The sequence below is a fragment of the Herpailurus yagouaroundi genome, unplaced genomic scaffold (assembly GCF_014898765.1).
Source record: "Herpailurus yagouaroundi ecotype Mexico unplaced genomic scaffold, PumYag 182, whole genome shotgun sequence".
Lineage (NCBI taxonomy): Eukaryota > Metazoa > Chordata > Mammalia > Carnivora > Felidae > Herpailurus > Herpailurus yagouaroundi.
The window spans coordinates 443,693-465,724 of NW_024412413.1; the positions used below are offsets into that span (position 1 = coordinate 443,693).

Below are 22,032 nucleotides of genomic sequence, written 5' to 3' on the forward strand. Positions count from 1 at the left end.
GGGGGTGCATTTCTGTCCCTGCCGGGGGCCTGGTGGCCCTGGGTTAGAGGAAGCTGGAGCCTGAAGACAGACAGTACAGGGACCCATCTGGGAGGGGACCACTGCTTCCCGCTCAGGCTGAGGTGTGGAGGACAGGTGGGGGCTCCCTGGGCAGCGCCTGTCTCCTGCCCCTGCAGGGCATCTGTGTTTTCAGCCCGCCACTCTGGGATGCCTCCGCCTGCCCGGTTCCCTGGGCTCAGGCCCACAGGTGCCTACCTGGCCAGCTCCTGTGCTCAGATTTGCTCAGGGAAGGCCCATCAATGGAGACCCATAGACCTTAGGGATGAGTGAGTGACCTGCAGGGTCAGGGTGGGTGTCTCAAGACTCTGAGGGAGGGGTAGGAGTTTTCTGGGTGGGGTGTGGGACAGCAGAGCAGGGACAGGGTGACCTCAGCCCCCTTCGCTGTACACACACACGTGAGGATTTCCACACGTGAACATGGTTACACTTCGTGGCAGCTCACGGAGATTGATGCTATTATTACTCCCATTCCACATGGGGACACTGAGGCACCGTGTGGCTTTGTGAACCCACAGAACCTAAGCGGAAATCGACAGAGCTGGGGTTTGAACCCAAAAGTCTGGCTCCAGAGTTCTGCCCTTGAGGCCCCTCTGTGCAGCAGTGTTTGGCATGTGTGACTGTGGTGGAGGGCTGGCCACAGCCTCAGTGGCCCGTGGGTGCTCCCTCCTGAGAGCAGGAGGCTTTGGGGGAAGGATGGACAAGAAGAGTGGATGGAAGAGTGGATGGAAGAGACTGGAGCAGGATTGGGTAGTCGAGAGAGCTGACCTCGAGTTAGGATGGGCCCCAGGCCCGGGTGTCTGAGGAAGGCGAGGGGTCCAGGTTTCATTGTGCAAGAAGTTTTGGCTGGAGGAGCCGGATGTTGGGGGGAGAAGTCACTGGGTTGCCTCTGGGCCGGTGTGAGAGGAAGACCCAGCATCATCAGTGGGTCACTCGGGACAGGGCTCTGGAGGGGGTTGTGTGCCTGTGCGGGCCCAGGAAGAAGGTGTCCCTTGGGAGAGACCAGCCTCCCTTGGCTTTGCCTGCAGCACACAGACAGACACACACACACACACACATGCACACACACCCTGCTTGGGGGCCGGGGACTCCAGGGCATACCGTGCTAGGGGAGGGAACAGGCATGGGGCACCTGGAGGCTGGCCTGCTGTCCCTTCAAGGTGGCAGGTCGGCATGAACTGCAGTCTGTGTGCTGTGGGCCCCAGTGTGGTTTGCACCTGTGCCGACCACGGCCTCCGGTCCAGGCTCGCCCCAGCTTTCTCATGAGACTGCATGGTGCTGACGCCCTGTGGTTTGGCCCCTACATTGGTCTGTGGAGTGGCCTTTGCTCCTTACACAAAGGCTGCCTTTAGGGCCTGTGGCAAAAGCACATCCCTCATCCCTGTGCCCAGAGCCCCGAGCCCCTCAGCCAGGGGCTGGGGGACCCTCTGCCCAAGCACCTGCAGCCCATAGGTCCCGCCCTGGGTCTTGCCCTCCAGGATGCAGGTGGATGGGGGGGGGGGGGCTGGTCCTTATGGAGCAGGTGCTGAAGGCACAGTGCTGGGGGAGGGGGGCAGCCAGTTTGGGAGCCAAAGGGCCAAGCAGGAGTGGCTGAACCTTGGATTGGGGGGGGGGGGCCAGGAGAGACGGTTGACCCAGAAAGCCATATCCTAAGGCAGAGTGGAACTGCGGGGGGTGAGCTGGGGGGCGGCACTCATTATTATTAGGTACATACCTCTTTTTATTTAGACGATATGCAAATATATTCTTGTAAAATTTTTTCAAAAATTGGCAAAGGAAGTTACTTTGCTATCCCAATTCCCTCCTTCCTGCCCCCAGGCCTTACTACTGTTTTCAGGTTTCTTTTTTAAGTTTATTTATTTATTTTGAGAGAGAGAGGGGGAGAGAATCCCAAGCAGGCTCTGTGCTGTCAGTGAGGAGCCTGATATGGGGCTCAGTCCCACGAACCAGGAGATCATGATCTGAGTTGAAACCAAGAGTTGGATGCTTGACCGACAGAGCCACCCAGGTGCCCCTATTTTCAGTTTGAACGAAGGCTTCTAGAACTCAGCAGTTAACCCCACACCCGTATACACACCCATGAAGGCACCTGGAGTCCTGTGCCACAGCCATCACTGTCCTGTCTGGGCTCCGTGGGATTCAGCATGGACCACCCATGTGCGTCGGCATGGTTGTTTTTTGGGGGTCCTCTGGTTGGATGCTGGGTGGTTGCCACATTTTCTTGGTAATCAACCATGCTGAGAAGTATCCTTGAACATGTCTCCCCCTTGGACACACGTGGCTATTTATCCAAGGTGGTAGGAGGCAGTAGCACTGCTGAGTGCTACAGTGTAACTGGTCTGCCCAGGGTTTTCATGAATGAATCATTTGGCCCTTACAAACTCCCGGGGGAGTTCACTGTGACTCCATTTTACAGGTGAGGAAATGAGGCAAAGGGAAGTAATTGACCAAAGTCACACAGCTAGTAAGTAGAATTTGTATTCTACTAATTCGTAGTAAGTGGGTATGCTCATTTTTCAGAAAGTAATTTATATTTTAATCAAGGTAATATACGTACCTAGTTTTAAAAAGGCAAAAAAAAAAAAAAAAAAAGGCAGACGATACCGACAGACTTATAACGACAGAAAGCTGTTCCCTGCCCCTGTTTTCCCCGGCTTCTTTTGAACAGAGAGAGGGATGTGTCAGGCTTGTATTCTGGGACGACCAAATGGGTGTTTATGCACTGGGGGCCTGGAGGCTGGCATCTGAGGGCCGGGTGTGCTGGGAGCAGGGTGGAGGAAGCAGAGAAGGTTGGGGGTCTCCTGCGCCAGGATAGCAAGGGCCAGATGGGACCCCTTGAGCCGCTCCCCGCCCCCCAGACACGGAGCAGAGGAAACTGGTGCAGCCGGGCCAGGCTTGTGGTGAGACCACTGTTGCTCCTTTGCTTCCTAGAGAATCTTGATGCTGGCCCAGAGCAGACACTGAGCTGGACTACGGGAGCCTCGGTGAGTGGGGGCTGGGCCCCACCTGGGGAAGGCAATGGGGTTAGACGCGCTTTCTACTGACCACGGGGCGGGGTGTGGGGGGGTGACCTTGAGGCCCCGGTCTGGCTGAGCCCAGTGTGCACACCTCTGCGCAGACCCAAGTGTCCTGCCCGTGGGGGCCACTGCCAGCACACATAACCCCCACCCCCACCCCCACCCCGCCCCAGTTCTCTGAGATCAAGCTTTCCTTGGGAGGGTGGGCTCTTCAGTGAGACTGGCAGGGGGCTGGGTTCTGAACACTAAGGCTGGGAATTTGGGCTTGGGGGAGGAGTGCCCGTCCAGACATTTTCTGGGCCAACAACAGGCCGGAGTTTGTGCAACTTTTTGGAAGTGCACCTCTGGACCCTAGCCAGGAAGGAGGCCGTCTGATGCCCTTGAGGAAATCCCCGGCAGCCCCGGTGAGCCAGGGGTCCTGGGGCTCTCTGCAAAACAGGAAGCGCCCGTTCCAGGAACACTAGCCACAGGAAGCTTTGCTGGCTGTGCCTGGCGCCTCCTCAACAGTGGCCTGAGCTCCCTGGTCAGGTGGGTCACCCTTTGCTCCGGGACCTGGCCTGTCAGGTCACCTGAGGCTTTGTTTGGCCGGGAAGTGGAGGGGAGCTACGGCCTCTGGAGTGTGACCCAAGTCCCTCCTACCACCCCAGGTGACCTGGGCTTGGTATGGGTGGGGGGTAAGTTTGCAGCCCTGGGATTTAAGCCTCACTTTGCCCACCACCCAGAGGGGTCCTGGGGCAGGGAGCCTGGGTCTGGCCCAGCTCTCCTTGGTGACTCACAGTGCTACTGAGCAGGTACGGTGTCCCAGACCTGGCAGGGCCCTGGGGCAGAGGGCAGGGCTGGGCTCCTGCCCTAATGGACTAGTCAAATGGATGTGAACCGGAGAGAGACCGGAGCATTCTTTTTGTGCACTGTGACCCCTCTGCCTCATGGGTCCCCCCAAGGCTGTGAATTAGCAGGGCTGAGGGAGGGGCTGGGGTTTGAGTCAAGCTTTTTTACAACAGGGGTGCCCCAGAGCTCCCCCACTTGGTCAGCTAAGTGTTCAAGCCCTGGTCCAGACCAGTAGAGGGGCCCTGGGCTCCTTGGGTCCACGTGGGGCGATCCATCCGGACTGCTGCCAGGGTGGCCTGGGCTCCGGGCCCGCCCCCACGCCCCACCCCCGCCCGCCCGCAGTCCCTCCCTGGGCCCCGGGAACATTCCATTCATTCCGGGCTCCGGCAGGCGGCGGGTGGGAGCCAAGCGGGGCCAGGGGGCTGGGGTCGCAGCGGCGGCTCCGGGACTCCGGGTGAGCAGGGAGCCAGGTGGGGGAGGGCCAGCCTGGCAACGAGACTGAGGGGCTAGGAAGTCCGCCCTCGCCCTCGCCCTCACCCTCGCCCTGGCCCTGGCCCTCACCCTGGCCCGCGCCCTAGCCGGCGCCACTGAGTGGACTTTGAGCCCAGACTGGGCCCTAAGCGTGGGGGCGGGGGAGGGGCGAGGGGGCGGGTCCTCCAGCCCAGGCCCTTTCCTTCCCGGGGAGGGAGGGAGGGAGGGAGGGAGAGAGGGACCAGCGGCAGTGACCATGCCAGCTGGTGCCCAAGCGTTCAGGGCCTCTTGGTGCGCCTGGGTCTGTGTGGTCTCAGAGTCCGGGGCATCTCCCAAACCCTGATCTCCTCTCCCCACAGATGGGCAGCTGAGACCAGAGAGGAGTCTGTGATGGGGGGGGACCCCCTGCCATTCAGTGGGATGACCTCAGGGTCTTGTGACATCCTAACTGACTAAAGTCTCCCCAATCTAGCTACCCTTATCAGGGGTCACCCTGGCTCTTCTACAGCCCTGCCCTGGACCACCTTCACCTCTCCCTGGTACTACCCAGCCTTCTGCCCCCAGCAACCAGGGGCCGGTTCCTAAGTCCCTGCAGTCTCCCCCTGTGGACCCCCTCCAGCTCACCTGTGGGTGTTTTCTCTTCCGGTGGCTGGTGAGGAGGGCATCTGGGGTCGCCAGGGGCCAGGCGAGAACCTCCCTTGCCAGCACTAGGTGGGGGTTCTCAGAGGCATTGACTGCCCCAGAGAGGTGGTGTCTTCCCAAGCCTTGCAGTGATTCTGAGGGAGTGACGGTTTTGTCAGTCGGTTGCTTCTTGGTTTTACTTCCTCAAGACGTTTGAGGAAGGCTGCGGTTACTCAGAACAGAGGGTTGCAGGGGGGATGGAGAGCAGCCACAGCCTGGTCAGGGTTTTCCTAGTGGCCCAAGCAGGGAAGGAAGTTAGCTTGATGGAAGAATCACGGGTTCCGTGCGAAAAAGCCAACTTATTCTAGTAAGCACAGCTTTGCGCAAAGTCAGTGCTCCAGAGCCATGTCTCCCCTGGCCAAGGACCAGAGCAGATCCCTTTCTGCCTTCTTGGAAGAGATGGACAGGACACAGGGCAAGTCAGGGTGTTGGAAAAGTCATCGTTTCTCAGAGGAGTACCAGCATATCCAGGTGTGTGTTGCGTAAGAGCAGCCACCTTTGCCTGTGCAGGGGTAGACTGGGCCCCTCATGCAGGGGTAGGCGGTACGGTGTCTGGGACACCAGACAGCAGGAGTAGGCTGTATGGGCGTCTGGGAGACGGGGGGCCTGGGCCCCTCATTGCCTTCCGCCGTCTGGGTCTGGCTCCACTCAACGCATGTGGCATGGGCAGGACTGCTCTAAATGTCATGCCAGGCACAGGTGCCCTCAGGGAAGGTTCCAGTGGATTCGAGGCCAAGGGCTCCAGCATGCATCCAGAGAGGGCAGTTTGTGAGGGAGCCGGCAGAGGATGGTACAGGGGATTCGGACCAGGGTAGAGCAGGGTCTCCAGGGTGGGGCATATGGGACTCTCCCAACATGGAAGAGGCCTAGAGGCAGAGGGGCTTGAGTTTCCCCGAGATCCCTGTGTCCCTGAGGTGGGGAGGGAGAACCATGTGCGTTCTAGGTCCCCTAATCTGGGGACACTTCTACACGTGGACGGGGGCACAGGCCTGTGTACGTGCAGGAACGTGCTCAGAGACACCTGCGCACCGACTCGGCCTGCCCTGGCCGTGAGGGCAGCACACACCCCACTGCCGCCTCCGAGTGTCCCCACCTCGGAGAGCTGGTGGTGTCTGGAAACTCGTCCCAGGGTCTCTGAGTGTGTCTGTCCCCGGGAGGGCATGGGCAGGGTAGGTGGAGTGTGGCTGGCGCCTCTGCTGGTTCTGGAGAGGAGGTGGGTGGGGAGGCCGGCGTGGGCAAATGCGGATAAGCGTGTGCCAGGCTGGCTCATTCGGAAGACCGCGCGACTCGGTCTGTGTGTATTTGAGCCTCACGCTGGGTGTAGAGATGACTGAAAAAACAATAAACTTAAAAAAAAGTGTGTGCCTTCATTGATCACAGCTGGTTCCAGCTCCTTTTCTCCTTATTTGCTGTCAGATGCCCGTGTGCAGCACTTGGCAGGGCTCGTGGCCTGGAGCTCTGGGGTCCTCGGGTTGGGGGAGGGCACGTGCGTGAGGGCCTGAGAGACTTCCTGCAGGGGGTGCTTTGAGAACCTGGAGGTGGAGGTCGGGGCACAGTCGTGCAGGGGCTGCCTCACCCTGCCCGTAGCACACAGTGCTGGTGGCTAGACCCTGCTCGTTAGTTTGCGTTATAGGGGAAACTCTTTGAGAGGAGGCGGGCGGGCGTGCCTGCCCAGACACACGGAAGGCAGAGAAGCGACCGGGCGCTCTCGGGGTATGCTGCACAGCCCTGACTCTCTCTGGCCTGTGTTCCGCTTACTCGGGCGGGGTCTGGAGGGGCCCGTGAAGCGGGGCCTTCCTGTGCGCAGGTGGATCCTCCGGGCTGGGGCTCCCCTGACCCTTGTCTCTTCCCACAGGGTGCCGGGGGCGATGTCTCTGCAGCTCTGGGCCCTGGCCCTCCTGGGCCTCGTGGGCACAAGTGCGGGCCTGCGGCCCCGGAAGCTGGACTTCTTCCGAAGCGAGACGGAGCTGAACCACCTGGTTGTGGACGAGGCCTCGGGCGTGGTGTACGTGGGGGCGGTGAACGCGCTCTACCAGCTGAGTGCCAGACTCCAGCTGGAGCAGCAGGCGGCCACGGGCCCGGCCCTGGACAACAAGAAGTGTACGCCCCCCATCGAGGCGAGCCAGTGCCACGAGGCCGTGCTGACCGACAACGTCAACCAGCTGCTGCTGCTCGACCCTCCCGGGAAGCGCCTCATCGAGTGCGGCAGCCTCTTCAAGGGCATCTGCGCCCTGCGTGCTCTGAGCAACATCTCTGTGCGTCTCTTCTACGAGGATGGTAGCGGCGAGAAGTCCTTCGTGGCCAGCAACGACGAGAGCGTGGCCACGGTGGGGCTGGTGAGTGCCACGAGCCCCGGTGGCGAGAGGGTCCTGTTCGTGGGCAAGGGCAACGGGCCCCATGACAACGGCATCATCGTGAGCACCCGCCTGCTGGACCGGACCGAGGGCAGGGAGGCCTTCGAGGCCTACACCGACCACGCCACCTACAAGGCCGGCTACCTGTCCACCAACACGCAGCAGTTCGTGGCCGCCTTCGAGGACGGCCTCTACGTTTTCTTCGTCTTCAACCAGCAGGACAAGCACCCGCCCCGCAACCGCACGCTGCTGGCGCGCATGTGCAAGCAAGACCCCTTCTACTACTCCTACCTGGAGACAGACCTGCGGTGCCTTGACCCCGCCGACCCCCAGGCCCCGGCCTTCGGCACCTGCTTGGCGGCCTCCGTGGGTGTGCCGAGCGCCGGCAGAGTGCTGTACGCGGTCTTCAGCAGGGACGGCCGGAGCGGCGGGGGACCCCGTGCAGGCCTCTGCCTGTTCCCCCTGGACGAGGTGCACGCCAAGATGGAGGCCAGCCGCAACGCCTGCTACACGGGCACCCGGGAGGCGGGCCGTGACACCTTCTACAAGCCCTTCCACGGCGAGATCCAGTGTGGAGGCCACGGGCTGGTATGTGGGGCTTGTCGGTGTGTTCGTGTCCCGCCAGCTCATGAGGGTGCGAGGCATCGCTCTGGTCGGGTGCTGCCTTTTTCTTCCACGTGTCTGATCACTCGCTCCGTCCCCTGCCAGGCCCGTACTGGGTGTCAGGGGCGTGCGGCAGTGACACGTCCCTGCTGGCATGGCGCTTGTTCCTGGGGGGGGGGGGGGGGGGGGGCCACATGTGCGGGGAGCCCTCGCAGGGAGAGGCCTCCAGCGCGAGGGGGTCTGTGCCCAGCGCTGACGCTGTGGTCCACAGGGCGCCAGTGAGAGCTTCCCGTGTGGCTCTGAGCACCTGCCTTACCCGCTGGGCAGCAGAGACGGACTCACAGCCACAGCCGTGCTGCAGCGTGGAGGCCTGAACCTGACAGCCGTGATGGTGACCGCGGAGAACGGCCACACTGTTGCCTTCCTGGGCACCTCAGATGGCCGGGTCCTCAAGGTGGGGCCTGGGGCTGGGGTAGGGCAGCTTCTGGCGGGGGCCGTCTGCACACGGCCCCCCATCTTCATGCACCTGCCCTCGTGCCCACAGGTGTACCTTGCCCCGGACGGCAGCTCCGCGGAGTACGGCTCCATTCTCGTGGAGATCAATAAGAGGATCCAGCGGGACCTGGTGCTGTCTGCAGACCTGGCCAGTCTTTACGCTCTGACCCAGGACAAGGTGGGCCTGTGGAGCCCCTAGGGAAGGGCCCTTGCTGGTCCGGGCCCTTGGGACAGGCGTTGTGGAGGGAGGTGCAGAGGGGGGCGGGAAGGGCTCCTGGCAGCATCCTGATCCCGTGTCTCTCCGGTGCCTTCCCTGTCTGCGGCCCTGCCCTGGCCCCATTCTGATGGAAGGGACAAGTTGGTGCTCTGAGTGGGCCTCCTCCAAGGGTGGGCAGGGTGGCAAGGGACCCCGTGCAGCCCTGTGAACTTGGGCGGCAGGGAACATGGGCCAGGCCCGCAGTATAAGAAGAGCCCTTCGGGAGCACCGAGGTTGGCCAGGTGCCTCTCTCGGGGTGCGGAGTTAAAGGGCCTGAACTGGCATAGGGAGGCTCCGTAGCTTGGATCCCCCTGGTTTCCTGGACTCTGCATCACCTGGGCCAGCTGTAGCCACTGGACAGGGTCATTCAGAGTCTGGAGGGCAGCTGTTCCTGGACGCTTGTCGGTGAGCCTTGAGTTAGTATCAGGCTTCTAGGCTCAAAGATAAGGGTGGGATCAAGCCTGTGGTCCCAGAAAAGTCCAGGGCCCAAGAGACAGGTGCTTGTGGCTGCTGGCCGGTCACCTGTGACTGCAGTAGTCCCCCTCACTGCCCTGCTGGCCCAGGTGTTCCGGCTTCCCGTGCAGGAGTGTCTGAGCTACACGACCTGCACACAGTGCCACAGCTCCCAGGACCCCTACTGCGGCTGGTGTGTCGTCGAGGGCCAGTGAGTGCCCGGGAGACCAGGAGTCTCAGCCCTGCGCTGGGGGCATGGGGTGTGGCTGGCTGGTGCCAGGACTGAGGCCCTCCCCCCCCCCCCGCCCCCGTCCCTGTAGATGCACCAGGAGGGCTGAGTGCCCACGGGCTGAGGAGCACGGCCACTGGCTGTGGAGCCGTGACGAGTCCTGCGTAGCCATCACTGGGGCTCAGCCACAGAACATGAGCCGCCGGGCCCAGGGCGAGGTACATGGTAGGGGTGGGATAGGGGGTAGGTGTTGGGCAGAGGTGGGGCTTCCACTGGCCTGGGGGCTCTTGGGGACAACATGAAGAGCCAGCCTGGTATTACCGTACTCCCGCCTGAGGACAGGGCCGTGGTGCCCCACGGCTGGGCGGGCGGAGGGGTCCTGGTGTGAGCCCACGCCCTTTCCCCAGGTGCAGCTGTCTGTCAGCCCCCTCCCGGCCCTGAGTGAGGACGATGAACTGCTGTGTCTCTTTGGTGACTCACCACCACACCCGGCCCGTGTGGAAGGCGACGCCGTCATATGCAACTCCCCGAGTAGCATTCCTGGCACGCCGCCTGGCCAAGGTGAGGCCCCCGTCCGGTGACTAGAGTGGGCACTTCACTCTCCCTTCTGCGTGCCGTGGGGTCACGGGGGCCTGCAGTCCCAGGGGTGCAGGATGGAGAGGGAGGCTTGCAGTTCTGATTCTGGGCTTCCTGAGCCGTGTGCGCGGGGACCACGCACTGTCGGCCCCCACTCCCCGCTGCAGGGCTCTGAGTGTGGGCCAGCGGAGGATGGCTTGCTAGTGAAGGCGGGGGCCACACGGTGACATGTCAGGGACCCAGACGTCGGCCAGGAACCTGGCCCTCAGTGCCTGTTGGGACAGAGAGAGGGTTCAGCAGCACAGGCCCCTGGGGAGCAACTTGGACCCAGCCCCGGGAGCTGGCCCAGGAGCCGAGATCCGATAACGCTGGCAGGCCTGGCTGAGCCCAAACGACGTCAGTGGGGCAGCCCCTGCAAGGCCCCCCCCCCCCCGGCTCACAGGCTGGGATCTCCTCCCTCGGCCTCTGTTTCTGGCTGGGCCGCCACGCCCCCACCGTGCCAGCCGGGCCCAGAGCTCTGAGGCCCCTGCCTGATGCCGTCCTCGGGTGCCATCCACAGACCACGTGGCCGTAAACATCCAACTGCTCTTCAGACGCGGCAGCATCTTCCTCACCTCTCACCTGTATCCCTTCTATGACTGCCGGGAGGCCATGAGCCTGGCCGAGAACCTGCCGTGAGTGTCTCACTGGCCCCGTGTGCCTGCCCCGCCTCTGCTGGGGGCCCCGCGTCCCTCACCACCCTCTCCCCCAGGTGTATCTCCTGCTCAAGCAACCGCTGGACCTGCCAGTGGGATCTGCGCTACCACGAGTGTCGGGAGGCCTCCCCCAACCCCGAGGCTGGCATCGTCCCTGCCCACATGGTGAGGCGCTGTGAGCACCTCGCGGGAGCTGGGTGGCCCAGCCACAGCCAGGCAGCACCTGACCAGCCCTGTTCTCTCCAGGAGGACAGCTGCCCCCAGTTCCTGAACCCCAGCCCGCTGGTCATCCCCATGAACCACGAGACGGATGTGACCTTCCAGGGCAAGAACCTGGACACAGTGAAGGTGGAGGGGGGCTTGCGGGGTGCTGGCCTGGGGGCCCTTCGGGGGCCATGGGGGCTGGTAGAGTGTCTGCGGGGCTTCTTCAGAGCCCTTTTCCTGCAAAACCAAAGTCAAAGTGCCTGGTCTGCATTTGAGCCTCCCCTGGCTCAGGACCCAGCCAGTGAGGGAGGCACTCTACATATATTTGGGGACAGAAGAAGGCGGAGAGGTCCAGTAGGATGGGGGTACATTCCTGTGGGCCTTGGAAACATAGGCAGGAGCAGGAGACAGCGAGGTTTGAGTTTCAGGTGCCGAGTGGCTGGGGAGCTGGGGTGTCACTTGGTGAGAAGGGAGCAGGGCCGTGGTTGGGAGCAGCCGAGGGCTCAGTGGGGCAGGGAGCGCCCAACTGCTGGTTGTGGGGCACAGAGAGGGCACCAGCACTATGAACACTGGGCTCAGGGAGGGGCGGGCAGGGCGGGGGGGTCCGTCTGGGGTTCCTGACCAGACTGCCTTGCAGGGTTCCTCTCTGTACGTGGGTAGTGACCTGCTCAAGTTTGAGGAGCCGGTGAGCACACAGGAACCAGGAACCTTCTTCTTTCGGACACCAAAGGTGCGGCTCCCCAGGCGGGCCCGGCTGCTGGATTCCAAGGAAGGGCCCTGGGGGTGGAGGGTGCACAGGGGGTGGCCAGCCATTCGTGTGTGGCCTTAGAGTGTCTCTGTCCCTGCCGACGCCGTGCAATCAGAGTGACCCTTTGTATCTCTGAGGCTCCAGCTTCCTGCTGCCTCTCGGCCGTGAGGGGACCACACGGGCCCTCGTGGTCACCCTTGGGTTTGGGTGGGCTCAGGGAGTGCAGCCTGTCCCTGCGTGTTCCCCCAGCTGTCCCATGATGCCAATGAGACGCTGCCCTTGCACCTGTACGTCAAGTCCTACGGCAAGAACGTGGATAGCAAACTCCAGGGTAGGGAGCGGGCAGCTGGGGCTAGAGGGGCCGGGGGGGGCAGGGCAGCCCCCTGACCACCGGCTGCTGTCCCCACAGTCACTCTCTACAACTGTTCCTTTGGCCGGAGCGACTGCAGCCTGTGCCTGGCCGCCGACCCCGTGTACAAGTGCGTGTGGTGTGGCGGGCAGAGCAGGTGCGTGTACGAGGCTCTGTGCAGCAACGCCACCTCCGAGTGCCCGCCGCCCGTCATCACCAGGGTGAGCCCTTGTGCCTGCGGGGGAGGGGGTGAGGGGGGAGCTCCAGCCTGGCCCCGGCCCCCGCGCACGCCAGCCTGGCCCCGCTGCCGGGTCAAGCTGGGCTCTGCCGATTCCAGATCCATCCTGAAACGGGCCCGCTGGGCGGGGGCATTCGCATCACTATCCTTGGGTCCAATTTGGGGGTCAGAGCGGATGACGTCAAGAGGATCACCGTGGCCGAGCAGAACTGCGTCTTTCAGCCAGAGCGCTACTCTGTGTCCACCCGGTGAGTGGACGACCTGAAGCCTGTGCTGCCCTGGCCTGGGGGGCCAGGCGACCAGGTGGATGAGGAGGAGGACGGGACTTGCACGGCCACGGACGTGTGGGGAGGGGCTCGAGAGTGTCCCACCTCGTCTGTTACTCTCCCAGGATCGTGTGCACTATCGACGCTGCAAAGACGCCCATCACGGCCGGTGTCGTCGTGGATGTCAATGGGAAGCTTGGTCATTCGCCGCCCCACGTCCTGTTCACCTACCAGGTAACGCCTGGCCCTGGGACCTGCGTGGGTCTTGCAGTCTGGGACAGACGTGAGTGGGACGTGGCTGTTGCTGCTGACCTCTGGACCGTCGGGGGCTGCGTGTTGACACGGGGTGGGGCAGAGCTCTGACAACAGTTGACGCACAGTCAGGTCTCCACCGCCCCAACCCTGACCCGAATGCACCTGTCACTCTTGTAGCAGCCCCAGCCCCTCAGTGTGGAACCAAAGCAGGGGCCACAGGCAGGCGGCACCACGCTGACCATCAATGGCACCCACCTAGACACAGGCTCTGAGGAAGACGTGCGGGTGACCCTCAATGACGTCCCTTGTAAAGTGTGGGTGTCACCTGCAGGCTGGTGAATCTGTGGTCTGCCCTGGTCCTGGGGGTGGGGTTGGGGCTCTCTGGCTGTGACCTGGCGTCTGCCCTGGAGAGGGCCATGGAGCCAGCCTGACCCGTTGCCCCACTGGCCTGGGGCTGGGGTTGGTCCTGGAGCCGAGTTCACTGATCAGCAATTTCCACCCCCAGGACACAGTTTGGGGCCCAGCTGCAGTGCGTCACTGGCCCGCAGGCAGCTCTGGGGGAGCTGCCCCTAGAGATTTACTACGGGGGCTCCCGTGTGCCCAGCCCTGGTGTTGTCTTCACCTACCGCGAGAATCCAGTGCTACGGGCCTTTGAACCGCTGCGAAGCTTCGTCAGGTGTGGCCTCCCTCCCTCCTCCCTGAGGGGTCATGGTGCCCCCCGCTTCCACTGCCAGCCATGGGACCCCCCCCCACCAACACACACACCACACCCCACCCCTTTCAGCTACTTCCCAGGCTTTCTACGCCACTTAGGCTTCGGAGGATGTCTTAGGGCTGGTCTGGGTGCCCCCAGATCAGCTTCCTCCTAGAAACCCAGAGGGGCAGGCCCCACGGCCCCCCACCCCGCCCCGCTCCTGACAGGCAGCGGCGGTGCCCATGGTCATGTGCTCTGAGCTCAACCTCGCAGCAAACACTCGTTCACACAGACCTGCACCCGTAACCGACTGCACACTGGGTCCAGGGACTCTGGGCCCTGCCCTCCCCCCAGAGGGGAGGGGGAGCTGCTGGGGGCACAGCTTTGCAGGGCACCCCCTCCAGAGCTGGCTCGCCGAGCTGTGCCCACTCAGGCACTGCCCACCTCCCGTCCCCAGCGGTGGCCGTAGCATCAACGTCACGGGGCAAGGCTTCAGCCTGATCCAGAGATTCGCCATGGTGGTCATCGCTGAGCCCTTGCAGTCCTGGCGGCGGAGGCGGGAGGCCGGACCTCTGCAGCCCACGACGGTCAGTCCCGGTACTGGCTGGGGACTCGGCTCTGACGTGGGCCCCCGGGAAGTGCAGGGTAGGGATGGGGCCTGTGCCACGTGGCCTGACGGCCCGGCCTCGGCCTGCAGGTTGTGGGCACGGAGTACATGTTCCACAACGACTCCAAAGTGGTCTTCCTGTCACCGGCGGTCCCCGAGGAGCCCGAGGCCTACAATCTCACGGCGCTCATCCAGATGGACGGGCACCGCGCCTTGCTCAGGACCGAGGCCGGTGCCTTTGAATACGTGGCCGACCCCACTTTTGAGAACTTCACGGGGGGTGTCAAGAAGCAGGTCAACAAGCTCATCCATGCCCGGGTGAGGACTGGCCACAGCCCGGGGTCGGCGGGGGAGGGGGCCCCAACTCCACAGCCCTGACGCCCTCTCGGTGACTGTGACCTCTGCCCCCCCACCAACCCCCAGGGCACTAATCTGAACAAGGCGATGACGCTTCACGAGGCCGAGGCCTTCGTGGGCGCTGAGCGCTGCATCATGAAGACGCTGACCGAGACGGACCTGTACTGCGAGCCCCCTGAGGTGCAGCCCCCGCCCAAGCGGCGGCAGAAGCGAGACACGACACACAACCTGCCTGAGTTCATCGTGCGTGCGGGTTGGCCGGGTGCCGGGCTGGGCCAGGGGTGGGGACGGAGGGAGGGCAGGAGGGCAGGCTGGGCAGCCGCGGGTCCTTGCGAAGCCACACCTGTCCACAATACAGGTGAAGTTTGGCTCCCGAGAGTGGGTGTTGGGCCGTGTGGAGTATGACACGAGGGTGAGTGATGTGCCACTCAACCTCATCCTGCCGCTGGTCATCGTGCCCATGGTGGCCGTCATCGTCGTGTCCGTCTACTGCTACTGGTGAGCCCCGCCCACTCCTGCCTCTGCCCCTCTGGCCACACACCCAACACAACACATAGGCTCAGGGCCACCAGGTCCCAGGAACCTCCCTGTGCCCCCAGGAGGAAGAGCCAACAGGCAGAGCGCGAGTACGAGAAGATCAAGTCCCAGCTGGAGGGCCTGGAGGAGAGCGTGCGGGACCGTTGTAAGAAGGAGTTCACAGGTAGGGCTGTCTGCTAGGGGCGGCGGGATCCTCGGGCTGCCCTGGGAGCCCGCTGCCGAGACCTCTTGGGGGCTGGAAGGCCAGGGAGGATGGCCTTGGAAGAGGCTGCATCCGGAGAGGCGGAGGTGGGCAGGGTGGCCCGCGGCTCGTGGCCGGGACGCCTCACCGTGCCCCCCCTCCCCCCGCCCCCAGACCTGATGATCGAGATGGAGGACCAGACCAACGACGTGCATGAGGCGGGCATCCCCGTGCTGGACTACAAGACCTACACCGACCGAGTCTTCTTCCTGCCCTCCAAGGACGGCGACAAGGACGTGATGATCACGGGCAGGCTGGACATCCCGGAGTCACGGCGCCCAGTGGTGGAGCAGGCCCTCTACCAGTTCTCCAACCTGCTAAACAGCAAGTCCTTCCTGGTCACTGTGAGTGGGGCCACGGCTGCAGGGCAGTGTCAGTGGGGAGGAGAGGGGGACAGCCGGAGCCTCGGCTGCTGGCGGGTGCCAGGGCCAAAGTGCTCAGGCGGTCTCTGACTGGTGGCCCTCGCAGTTCATCCACACCCTGGAGAGCCAGCGGGAGTTCTCAGCCCGCGCCAAGGTCTATTTCGCGTCCCTGCTGACGGTGGCGCTGCACGGGAAGCTGGAGTACTACACGGACATCATGCGCACACTGTTCCTGGAGCTCATGGAGCAGTATGTGGTGGCCAAGAACCCCAAGCTGATGTTGCGCAGGTGTGTGGGGGGGAGAGGCGGGAGGTGGGCCAGTACCTGGTGGCCAAGAACCCCAAGCCGATGCTGCGCAGGTGTGTGGGGGGGAGCGCCAGGTGGGAGGTGGAGGTGGAAGGTTGTGGGGTGGCACCGGCTGAGTCCAGTATCCAGTTTGTCAGCAGATGTAGCCAGTGCAGGTAGGGAGAGCGGAGGGACGGCAGGGGTGGCGTCCCTGGCTTTCTGTCAGGTACCCAGGGCCTGGATAGGGGTGTGTGGGTGCCTGGAGGAGCCGGCTGGGCCCTGGGGCAGTAAGGGAACCCTCAGGAAACATCTCTTCGTACCCTCAGGTCCGAGACGGTGGTGGAAAGGATGCTGTCCAATTGGATGTCTATCTGCCTATACCAGTACCTCAAGGTGGGTTTAAGCGGCCTGGCCAGGGTCGGGGCAGGAGTGAGGGGGTGCTCTCCCCGACCTCCCCCCAAACATCCACCTGCCCAGGGGGCATCTCCAGTCTCACCCGTGGCTGAGCTGCCCTTTGCTCTCCAGGACAGTGCCGGCGAGCCCCTGTATAAGCTTTTCAAGGCCATCAAGCATCAGGTGGAGAAGGGGCCAGTGGACGCTGTGCAGAAGAAGGCCAAATACACCCTCAACGATACGGGGCTGCTGGGGGATGATGTGGAGTATGCGCCCCTGGTGAGCACTGCGGCTGGGGGGCCTGGGCCGCCTCAGGAGCAGACGCTGGATGCCATTCACAGACTCGCACGGGCCCACCTGAGTTCAGGGGGGGGTTGTGCACCCTCCGTGGGTGTTGGGCCCCAAAGGTGTCCCTGCAGAGAGGCTCCGAGTGTCCCGAGTCACCTGCCTCCCGGGCACCTGGGTCCCCTGCAGCCCTGTGTGGGGCGTCCAGGTGTGCCTGGTGGTGAGCCTATGTGCACACGAGAGGTGGCGCGTGGCTAGTGATGCTCTCTGTCCTGCTGAGCCAGGGCTTGTGAGGAAAGGCCAGGTCAGGCCGCTCTAGGGGCACCTGAGGGTGTGACCACGGGGGTGCCCGAGGCTGTTCCCACACCGGTGGGCAAGAGAGAGGCCCCCCACACTGGCTCTTCACCCCACGTCCCCCGGCAGACGGTGAGCGTGATCGTTCAGGACGAAGGCGCCGATGCTGTCCCGGTAAAGGTCCTCAACTGTGACACCATCTCCCAGGTCAAGGAGAAGATCATCGATCAGGTGTACCGTACGCAGCCTTGCTCTCGTTGGCCTAAGGCTGACAGCGTGGTCCTCGGTGAGCAAGGTCCTCGTGTACCCAGCTCTGTGCCCTGGGGCGGGGTTCTGCCCTGGGGACCCTGGTGGGCAGGTGGGGTGGAGGGACAGCAAGAGGGAGCCGGGTGGGGTGTGGCTGGGTTCCAGGAGCTGGGCCGTGTCCTCCCAGAGTGGCGTCCTGGGTCCACAGCCCAGATCCTGTCAGACCTGGACCTGACCTCTCAGCGGGAGGGCCGGTGGAAGCGGGTCAACACCCTGATGCACTACAACGTGAGTGCTGGCGGCTGGGCAGGGGGAGGGCCGCATCCCCAGCCTCGGTGGGGAGCCGGGGGCCCGCTCTCATGACTGCATGCCCCAGGTCCGGGATGGAGCCACTCTCATTCTGTCCACGGTGGGAGTCTCCCAACAGCCTGAGGACAGCCAGCCGGACCTGCCCGGAGAGCGTGAGTCCCTTCCTTTTGCCTGTGCTCTTGTGGGCTCTGGAGGTCAACGTGGACCAGTCTGCCCCCCCACCCCCCCCACCCCGTGCTGCCCTGGAGGGGCGGGGGGCTACTGAGCTCCAGTCTTGGCCTTCAGTGCCACCTCCCCACAGGCCATGCCCTCCTGGAGGAGGAGAACCGTGTGTGGCACCTGGTGCGGCCAGCGGAGGAGGTGGACGAGGGCAAGTCCAAGCGGGGCAGCGTGAAGGAGAAGGAACGCACCAAGGCCATCACCGAGATATACTTGACCCGCCTGCTCTCTGTCAAGGTGGGCGCTGCCGGGGCGGGGCAACGTGTGGATGGTCACACCGGGGGTGGGGCCTGTGGGCGGAGCAACGTGGGGGGCGGTCACACGGTCCAGCGCCCACTCCTTGCTGAGTCCCCCCCACCCACACTGCCCCAACCCCGCAGGGCACGCTGCAGCAGTTTGTGGACAACTTCTTCCAGAGCGTTCTGGCACCTGGGCATGCGGTGCCGCCCGCTGTTAAGTATTTCTTCGACTTTCTGGACGAGCAGGCCGAGAAACATGACATTAAGGATGAGGACACCATCCACATCTGGAAGACCAACAGGTGGGGGCTCCTCCACCCTGCTGCTGCCTGCCCTGCTCCAGGGTCTCGGCAGCCCCTCACTCCCTGTTGCTCTGCCTCAGTCTACCACTGCGGTTCTGGGTGAACATTCTCAAGAACCCCCATTTCATCTTTGACGTGCATGTTCATGAGGTGGTGGACGCTTCCCTGTCAGTCATCGCTCAGACCTTCATGGACGCCTGCACACGCACAGAGCACAAGCTGAGCCGCGTGAGTGGACCCTGAGGGCAGTTTCGGGGGTGGGGAGATTTAGGTCGTGGCCCTGGAGTTCTGTAGGGTCCGGGTCGAGTAGTGGGGGGTGGGGGGTGGCCCCGGGAAGCCATGGTGTGATGCGGGTGAGGAGGTCCGTTTGGGATGTGCCGGGAAGTTTGGGGTGTTGGTTTGTACATTTGGGGCCCGAACTCATGAGAAAGGCAAGTGCACGGTAACTGGGGCTGTGGGAGGTAGAGGGCCTGGGTCACGGCCTGTGGGCTCTGGAGGTCAACGTGGACCAGTCTGCGCCCCCGTGCTGCCCTGGAGGGGCGGGGGGCTGCTGGGGCAGAGCCTGGGCCCTCCCCGCCTTCCCCTCGCGTGGGTACCCAAAGCACTGGACGCTCCTCCCCTGTTGGGCCTCTGTCCCCCACACACCACACCTCCGGTTCTCTGTTCCGTGGGTGTCCTGGGTGGGGGCGAGCTCGGCTCTGTCACGACTCCGGCATCTCTTGGCTCCGACCCCCCACAGGACTCTCCCAGCAACAAGCTCCTCTACGCCAAGGAGATCTCCACCTACAAGAAGATGGTGGAGGAGTGAGTGCTCCCGTCCCCCCAGCTAGACCCTGGGCACCCACCCTTGACCCCACCCAGTGGGGCCCCTGGGGGTGGTTCCGGCCTGTGACTGGGACCCGCTGCCCCACCCCTTCCCTGACCGTACGCCCGCTCTCCCACAGTTATTACAAGGGGATCAGGCAGATGGTGCAGGTCAGCGACCAGGACATGAACACACACTTGGCGGAGATTTCTCGGGTAAGAGAAGGTGATGCAGGGTGTGTGCGCGCCAACTGACCGTATCCAGGCCGAGCACCCCACCCCTCCCCCAAAGCCCCCTGCTGAGTGGCGCTGGAGACTGCCCTTGCAGGAGGGAGAAGCAGGGTGGGGCCGGGTGTGCCCCGAGGAAAGGGGTTTGCGAGCCGTGCTGACCTGGCCTGACTGCTGTGTGTCTGTGGGTGAGAGCGTAGGTCTGTCTGCGGCCATCCCACGTACCTGTAACCCTCCTACATGTGTGTGTGCTTGGGGTGCTACACGTCGGCCCTTTCCTCCACCGGGGACAGCCTCCTACCTGCGGGGTCACACAGCCCCTCTCCGACAACCCCCCCCCCAACCCCCCAGGCACACACAGACTCGCTGAACACCCTCGTGGCCCTGCACCAGCTGTACCAGTACACGCAGAAGTACTATGACGAGGTGAGGGGTGTCCTCCCAGGGGTGGGGGCCGGCACCCAGCCAGCCCCCTTCCCTGGCGTGTGGTCTGACGCGGCCCACCTGCAGATCATCAACGCCCTGGAGGAGGACCCTGCCGCCCAGAAGATGCAGCTGGCTTTCCGCCTCCAGCAGATCGCGGCTGCGCTGGAGAACAAAGTCACAGATCTCTGACCTCTGGCCTCTGCCACCACTGACTCTGGGCACAGGTGCGTGATGCTCCGTGTCAGGCGTCGGGCAGCCCCTGAGAAACGAGGCCGAGCGGTAAGGCCCTTACCCTTCACCAGCAGGGGAAGAGCCCCGGGCATCCGCGTGTGGGTGCAGCGGGGGAGCCCCTACCTCCGCCTCTGTAGCATCTATCTCCTGAGCAATAGTGCCGTGCGCCCTCCAGCGCCAGCTCCCGCAGAACCAGCATCAGGTGTTGTCTGTGTCACATCTCCCGCGCGATTCGCAAATGTGCCTTACGCCCCTGGCACCGCGCCAGGTCGCTGGGGGCAGTGGGGCCTCAGCTACCCCCTGTCTGAACACCAGCAGCCACCTCAGACCCCTGGGTTTGGCCTCTTCGGGTGGGGTCTGCTTGCCTGTGGCCCGCGGGGCCTCGCGCCCAGACTGTGTCTGTCTGCCCCGCCGGGACTGGAGGAGAACAACGGTACGAAGCCTTCCTGACCTCACGTGGCCTGCCCTGCGGGGCGCTGGCACTCCGGGTGGACTCCGTGCCCTGGGCCCCACCTCAAAGGTCAAGCTGGACGTCAGACGTCGAGGCCCAGGTGGCCAGAGGGGACCCAGAAGACTGGGCCGTGCTGGAGGCCCTGCCCAGGTCGGAGGGGTCTGGCAGCAGCTCCACCGGGACCACCCTGCCCCCTACCCCCTTTTGTAAATCTTGTTCATTGTAAATCAAATACACCTGTCTTTTTCACTCTGCTGCGTGGCTGGGTTCCTCCTGTGGCTGCAGCAGATTTGCAGTCCCTGCTTCTCCACTCCCATTCCTCCTGTGGACACTGGCCCGAGGGTCTCCCCTCAGGCCAGCAGGTGCTTTCTGGTGGGGGCGGGGGGGGGGGGCAGGGGAGAGTTGAGCTGAGTCCAGGCCCTGCCCTCCCCGCTGCCCCAGGGCTGAGAGATGCGGCCTGGGGCACAGAAAGGGGCTGGGCGCCACGGCCAGTAAGTGATCCTGGAAGGATTGGTTCCAGGCTGGGGAGTGTGGATCAGGCGCCATCTGGTGGCCAGGATGCCCCTGCCTGCCTTCCTTGGGCTGAGCCTGCTTGGGCCTGGGGGGGGGGGCACTCGTGGGCCTGGCAGGGGCTACTGTCTGGGCCCCTGATAGGTCAGGGACCTATGATCCTCTCTTCTAAGGAGGGGGTCCAGCCAGCATACAGGTAGTAAGTCACTGCTGTGTGCAGACCCCACCAGACACTGGGTGACTCTGGGAGAGAGGGCCCTGTGTCCCCCAGGGTCAGCTCCTTGGCCCCGAGAACAGCCCCAGGATGACTTAGGACAAAAGTAAGGCTGAGTAGTGCCCCCTGCCAATGCCTCACGGAGGGGGTGGTCCAGGGTTCTGGGGGTGGAGGAAGCATGTTGCTCCCGGCCCCCATGTTGCACGCAGGGCGGCAGCAATGAGATGCACCGCCCCGGAGCATCAGCACCCAAGCGTGTGCAGAACACAGGGTCCCCTGGGCCCTGGGAACACAGCAGTAAATGGCATAGACGGGCTGCCCTGAGGGAGCCCTGGTGCTCCAGGAATACCGCGCAGCCGAAAGGGGATTCGGTGGCTCCAAAATGAGGGCATGCTGCTGGTCCCGCCTCAGATCTGGCTGGACCCAGGTGCTCACGTGTCTCAGGGTTCCATCTTGTCTGAACTGCTTCCCGGCCTATGTGGCTGTGTCCCCAGACAGCGGGGACGTTGTTGATGGGCAGCCCCAGACTGCGTCTCCTCCACTTGGGGCATCGTGGTGGCTGGGGATAGGCTAGGCCTTTGATCGTGAGCTACCTGTGCACTTGGAATGAGGGTGGGTCTCTCCTACAGGGAAGCGTACTAGGCAAACGCTGATACCCCCTACCCCAGGGACCCCTAAATGACACTGTTACGACCCACACGAGGTTTCCTCTTCCCTGAGATCTAGCTGTTCAGAAGCAGGTGGAACAGAGTCTGGAAGTGCTAGGCTGGGGGTGCCTGGGACAAGGAGGCCTGGCTTCCAGACTGGACCTCCACAAGCCACTACTGCCCCTAAGAAGCCACTACTGCCCCCTACAGACTACAGTCTGCAGTGTGAGGACCCCCTTCCCATTCTGTGAAGGTTAGAGACAGGAAGGGCTCGAGGTCCAACAGATGGGGTATGAAGAGGTCCAGGGGCTGTCCTTTCATGCGGCTGTTGAAGGCATAGATGTTGGGGTGCAAGGTGGCAGGGGGCAGGCCAGCC

At 63.5% G+C, this 22,032-nt stretch overlaps 1 protein-coding gene across 5 annotated transcripts in view; it reads left to right on the top strand.

The window, feature by feature from the left end:
- Positions 1–20,540, top strand: part of PLXNB2 (plexin B2) — a 29,135-nt gene extending 8,595 nt beyond the window's left edge. For 2 of the 5 annotated variants that reach the window (XM_040490472.1, XM_040490473.1), the window contains exons 2-37: positions 2,989–3,041; positions 6,910–7,996; positions 8,283–8,465; positions 8,556–8,684; positions 9,326–9,426; positions 9,536–9,662; positions 9,852–10,005; positions 10,580–10,694; positions 10,772–10,880; positions 10,962–11,063; positions 11,557–11,649; positions 11,917–11,998; positions 12,077–12,237; positions 12,354–12,502; positions 12,646–12,754; positions 12,953–13,089; positions 13,281–13,451; positions 13,927–14,056; positions 14,167–14,394; positions 14,500–14,676; positions 14,792–14,931; positions 15,033–15,133; positions 15,326–15,555; positions 15,680–15,861; positions 16,185–16,251; positions 16,384–16,530; positions 16,960–17,116; positions 17,264–17,364; positions 17,453–17,537; positions 17,687–17,841; positions 17,985–18,145; positions 18,226–18,373; positions 18,885–18,949; positions 19,090–19,165; positions 19,529–19,603; positions 19,688–20,540. In XM_040490472.1, the coding sequence (XP_040346406.1) occupies positions 6,923–7,996; positions 8,283–8,465; positions 8,556–8,684; positions 9,326–9,426; positions 9,536–9,662; positions 9,852–10,005; positions 10,580–10,694; positions 10,772–10,880; positions 10,962–11,063; positions 11,557–11,649; positions 11,917–11,998; positions 12,077–12,237; positions 12,354–12,502; positions 12,646–12,754; positions 12,953–13,089; positions 13,281–13,451; positions 13,927–14,056; positions 14,167–14,394; positions 14,500–14,676; positions 14,792–14,931; positions 15,033–15,133; positions 15,326–15,555; positions 15,680–15,861; positions 16,185–16,251; positions 16,384–16,530; positions 16,960–17,116; positions 17,264–17,364; positions 17,453–17,537; positions 17,687–17,841; positions 17,985–18,145; positions 18,226–18,373; positions 18,885–18,949; positions 19,090–19,165; positions 19,529–19,603; positions 19,688–19,792 (5,526 nt within the window). In that variant the 5' untranslated portion in view covers positions 2,989–3,041; positions 6,910–6,922 and the 3' untranslated portion in view covers positions 19,793–20,540. Of the gene's footprint in view, positions 1–2,988; positions 3,042–3,513; positions 3,603–6,909; positions 7,997–8,282; positions 8,466–8,555; positions 8,685–9,325; positions 9,427–9,535; positions 9,663–9,851; positions 10,006–10,579; positions 10,695–10,771; positions 10,881–10,961; positions 11,064–11,556; positions 11,650–11,916; positions 11,999–12,076; positions 12,238–12,353; positions 12,503–12,645; positions 12,755–12,952; positions 13,090–13,280; positions 13,452–13,926; positions 14,057–14,166; positions 14,395–14,499; positions 14,677–14,791; positions 14,932–15,032; positions 15,134–15,325; positions 15,556–15,679; positions 15,862–16,184; positions 16,252–16,383; positions 16,531–16,959; positions 17,117–17,263; positions 17,365–17,452; positions 17,538–17,686; positions 17,842–17,984; positions 18,146–18,225; positions 18,374–18,884; positions 18,950–19,089; positions 19,166–19,528; positions 19,604–19,687 lie in introns of those variants that run through there. The other 3 variants (XM_040490471.1, XM_040490475.1, XM_040490474.1) reach the window with 3 other exon arrangements.
- The last annotated feature ends 1,492 nt before the right edge of the window (positions 20,541–22,032 follow it).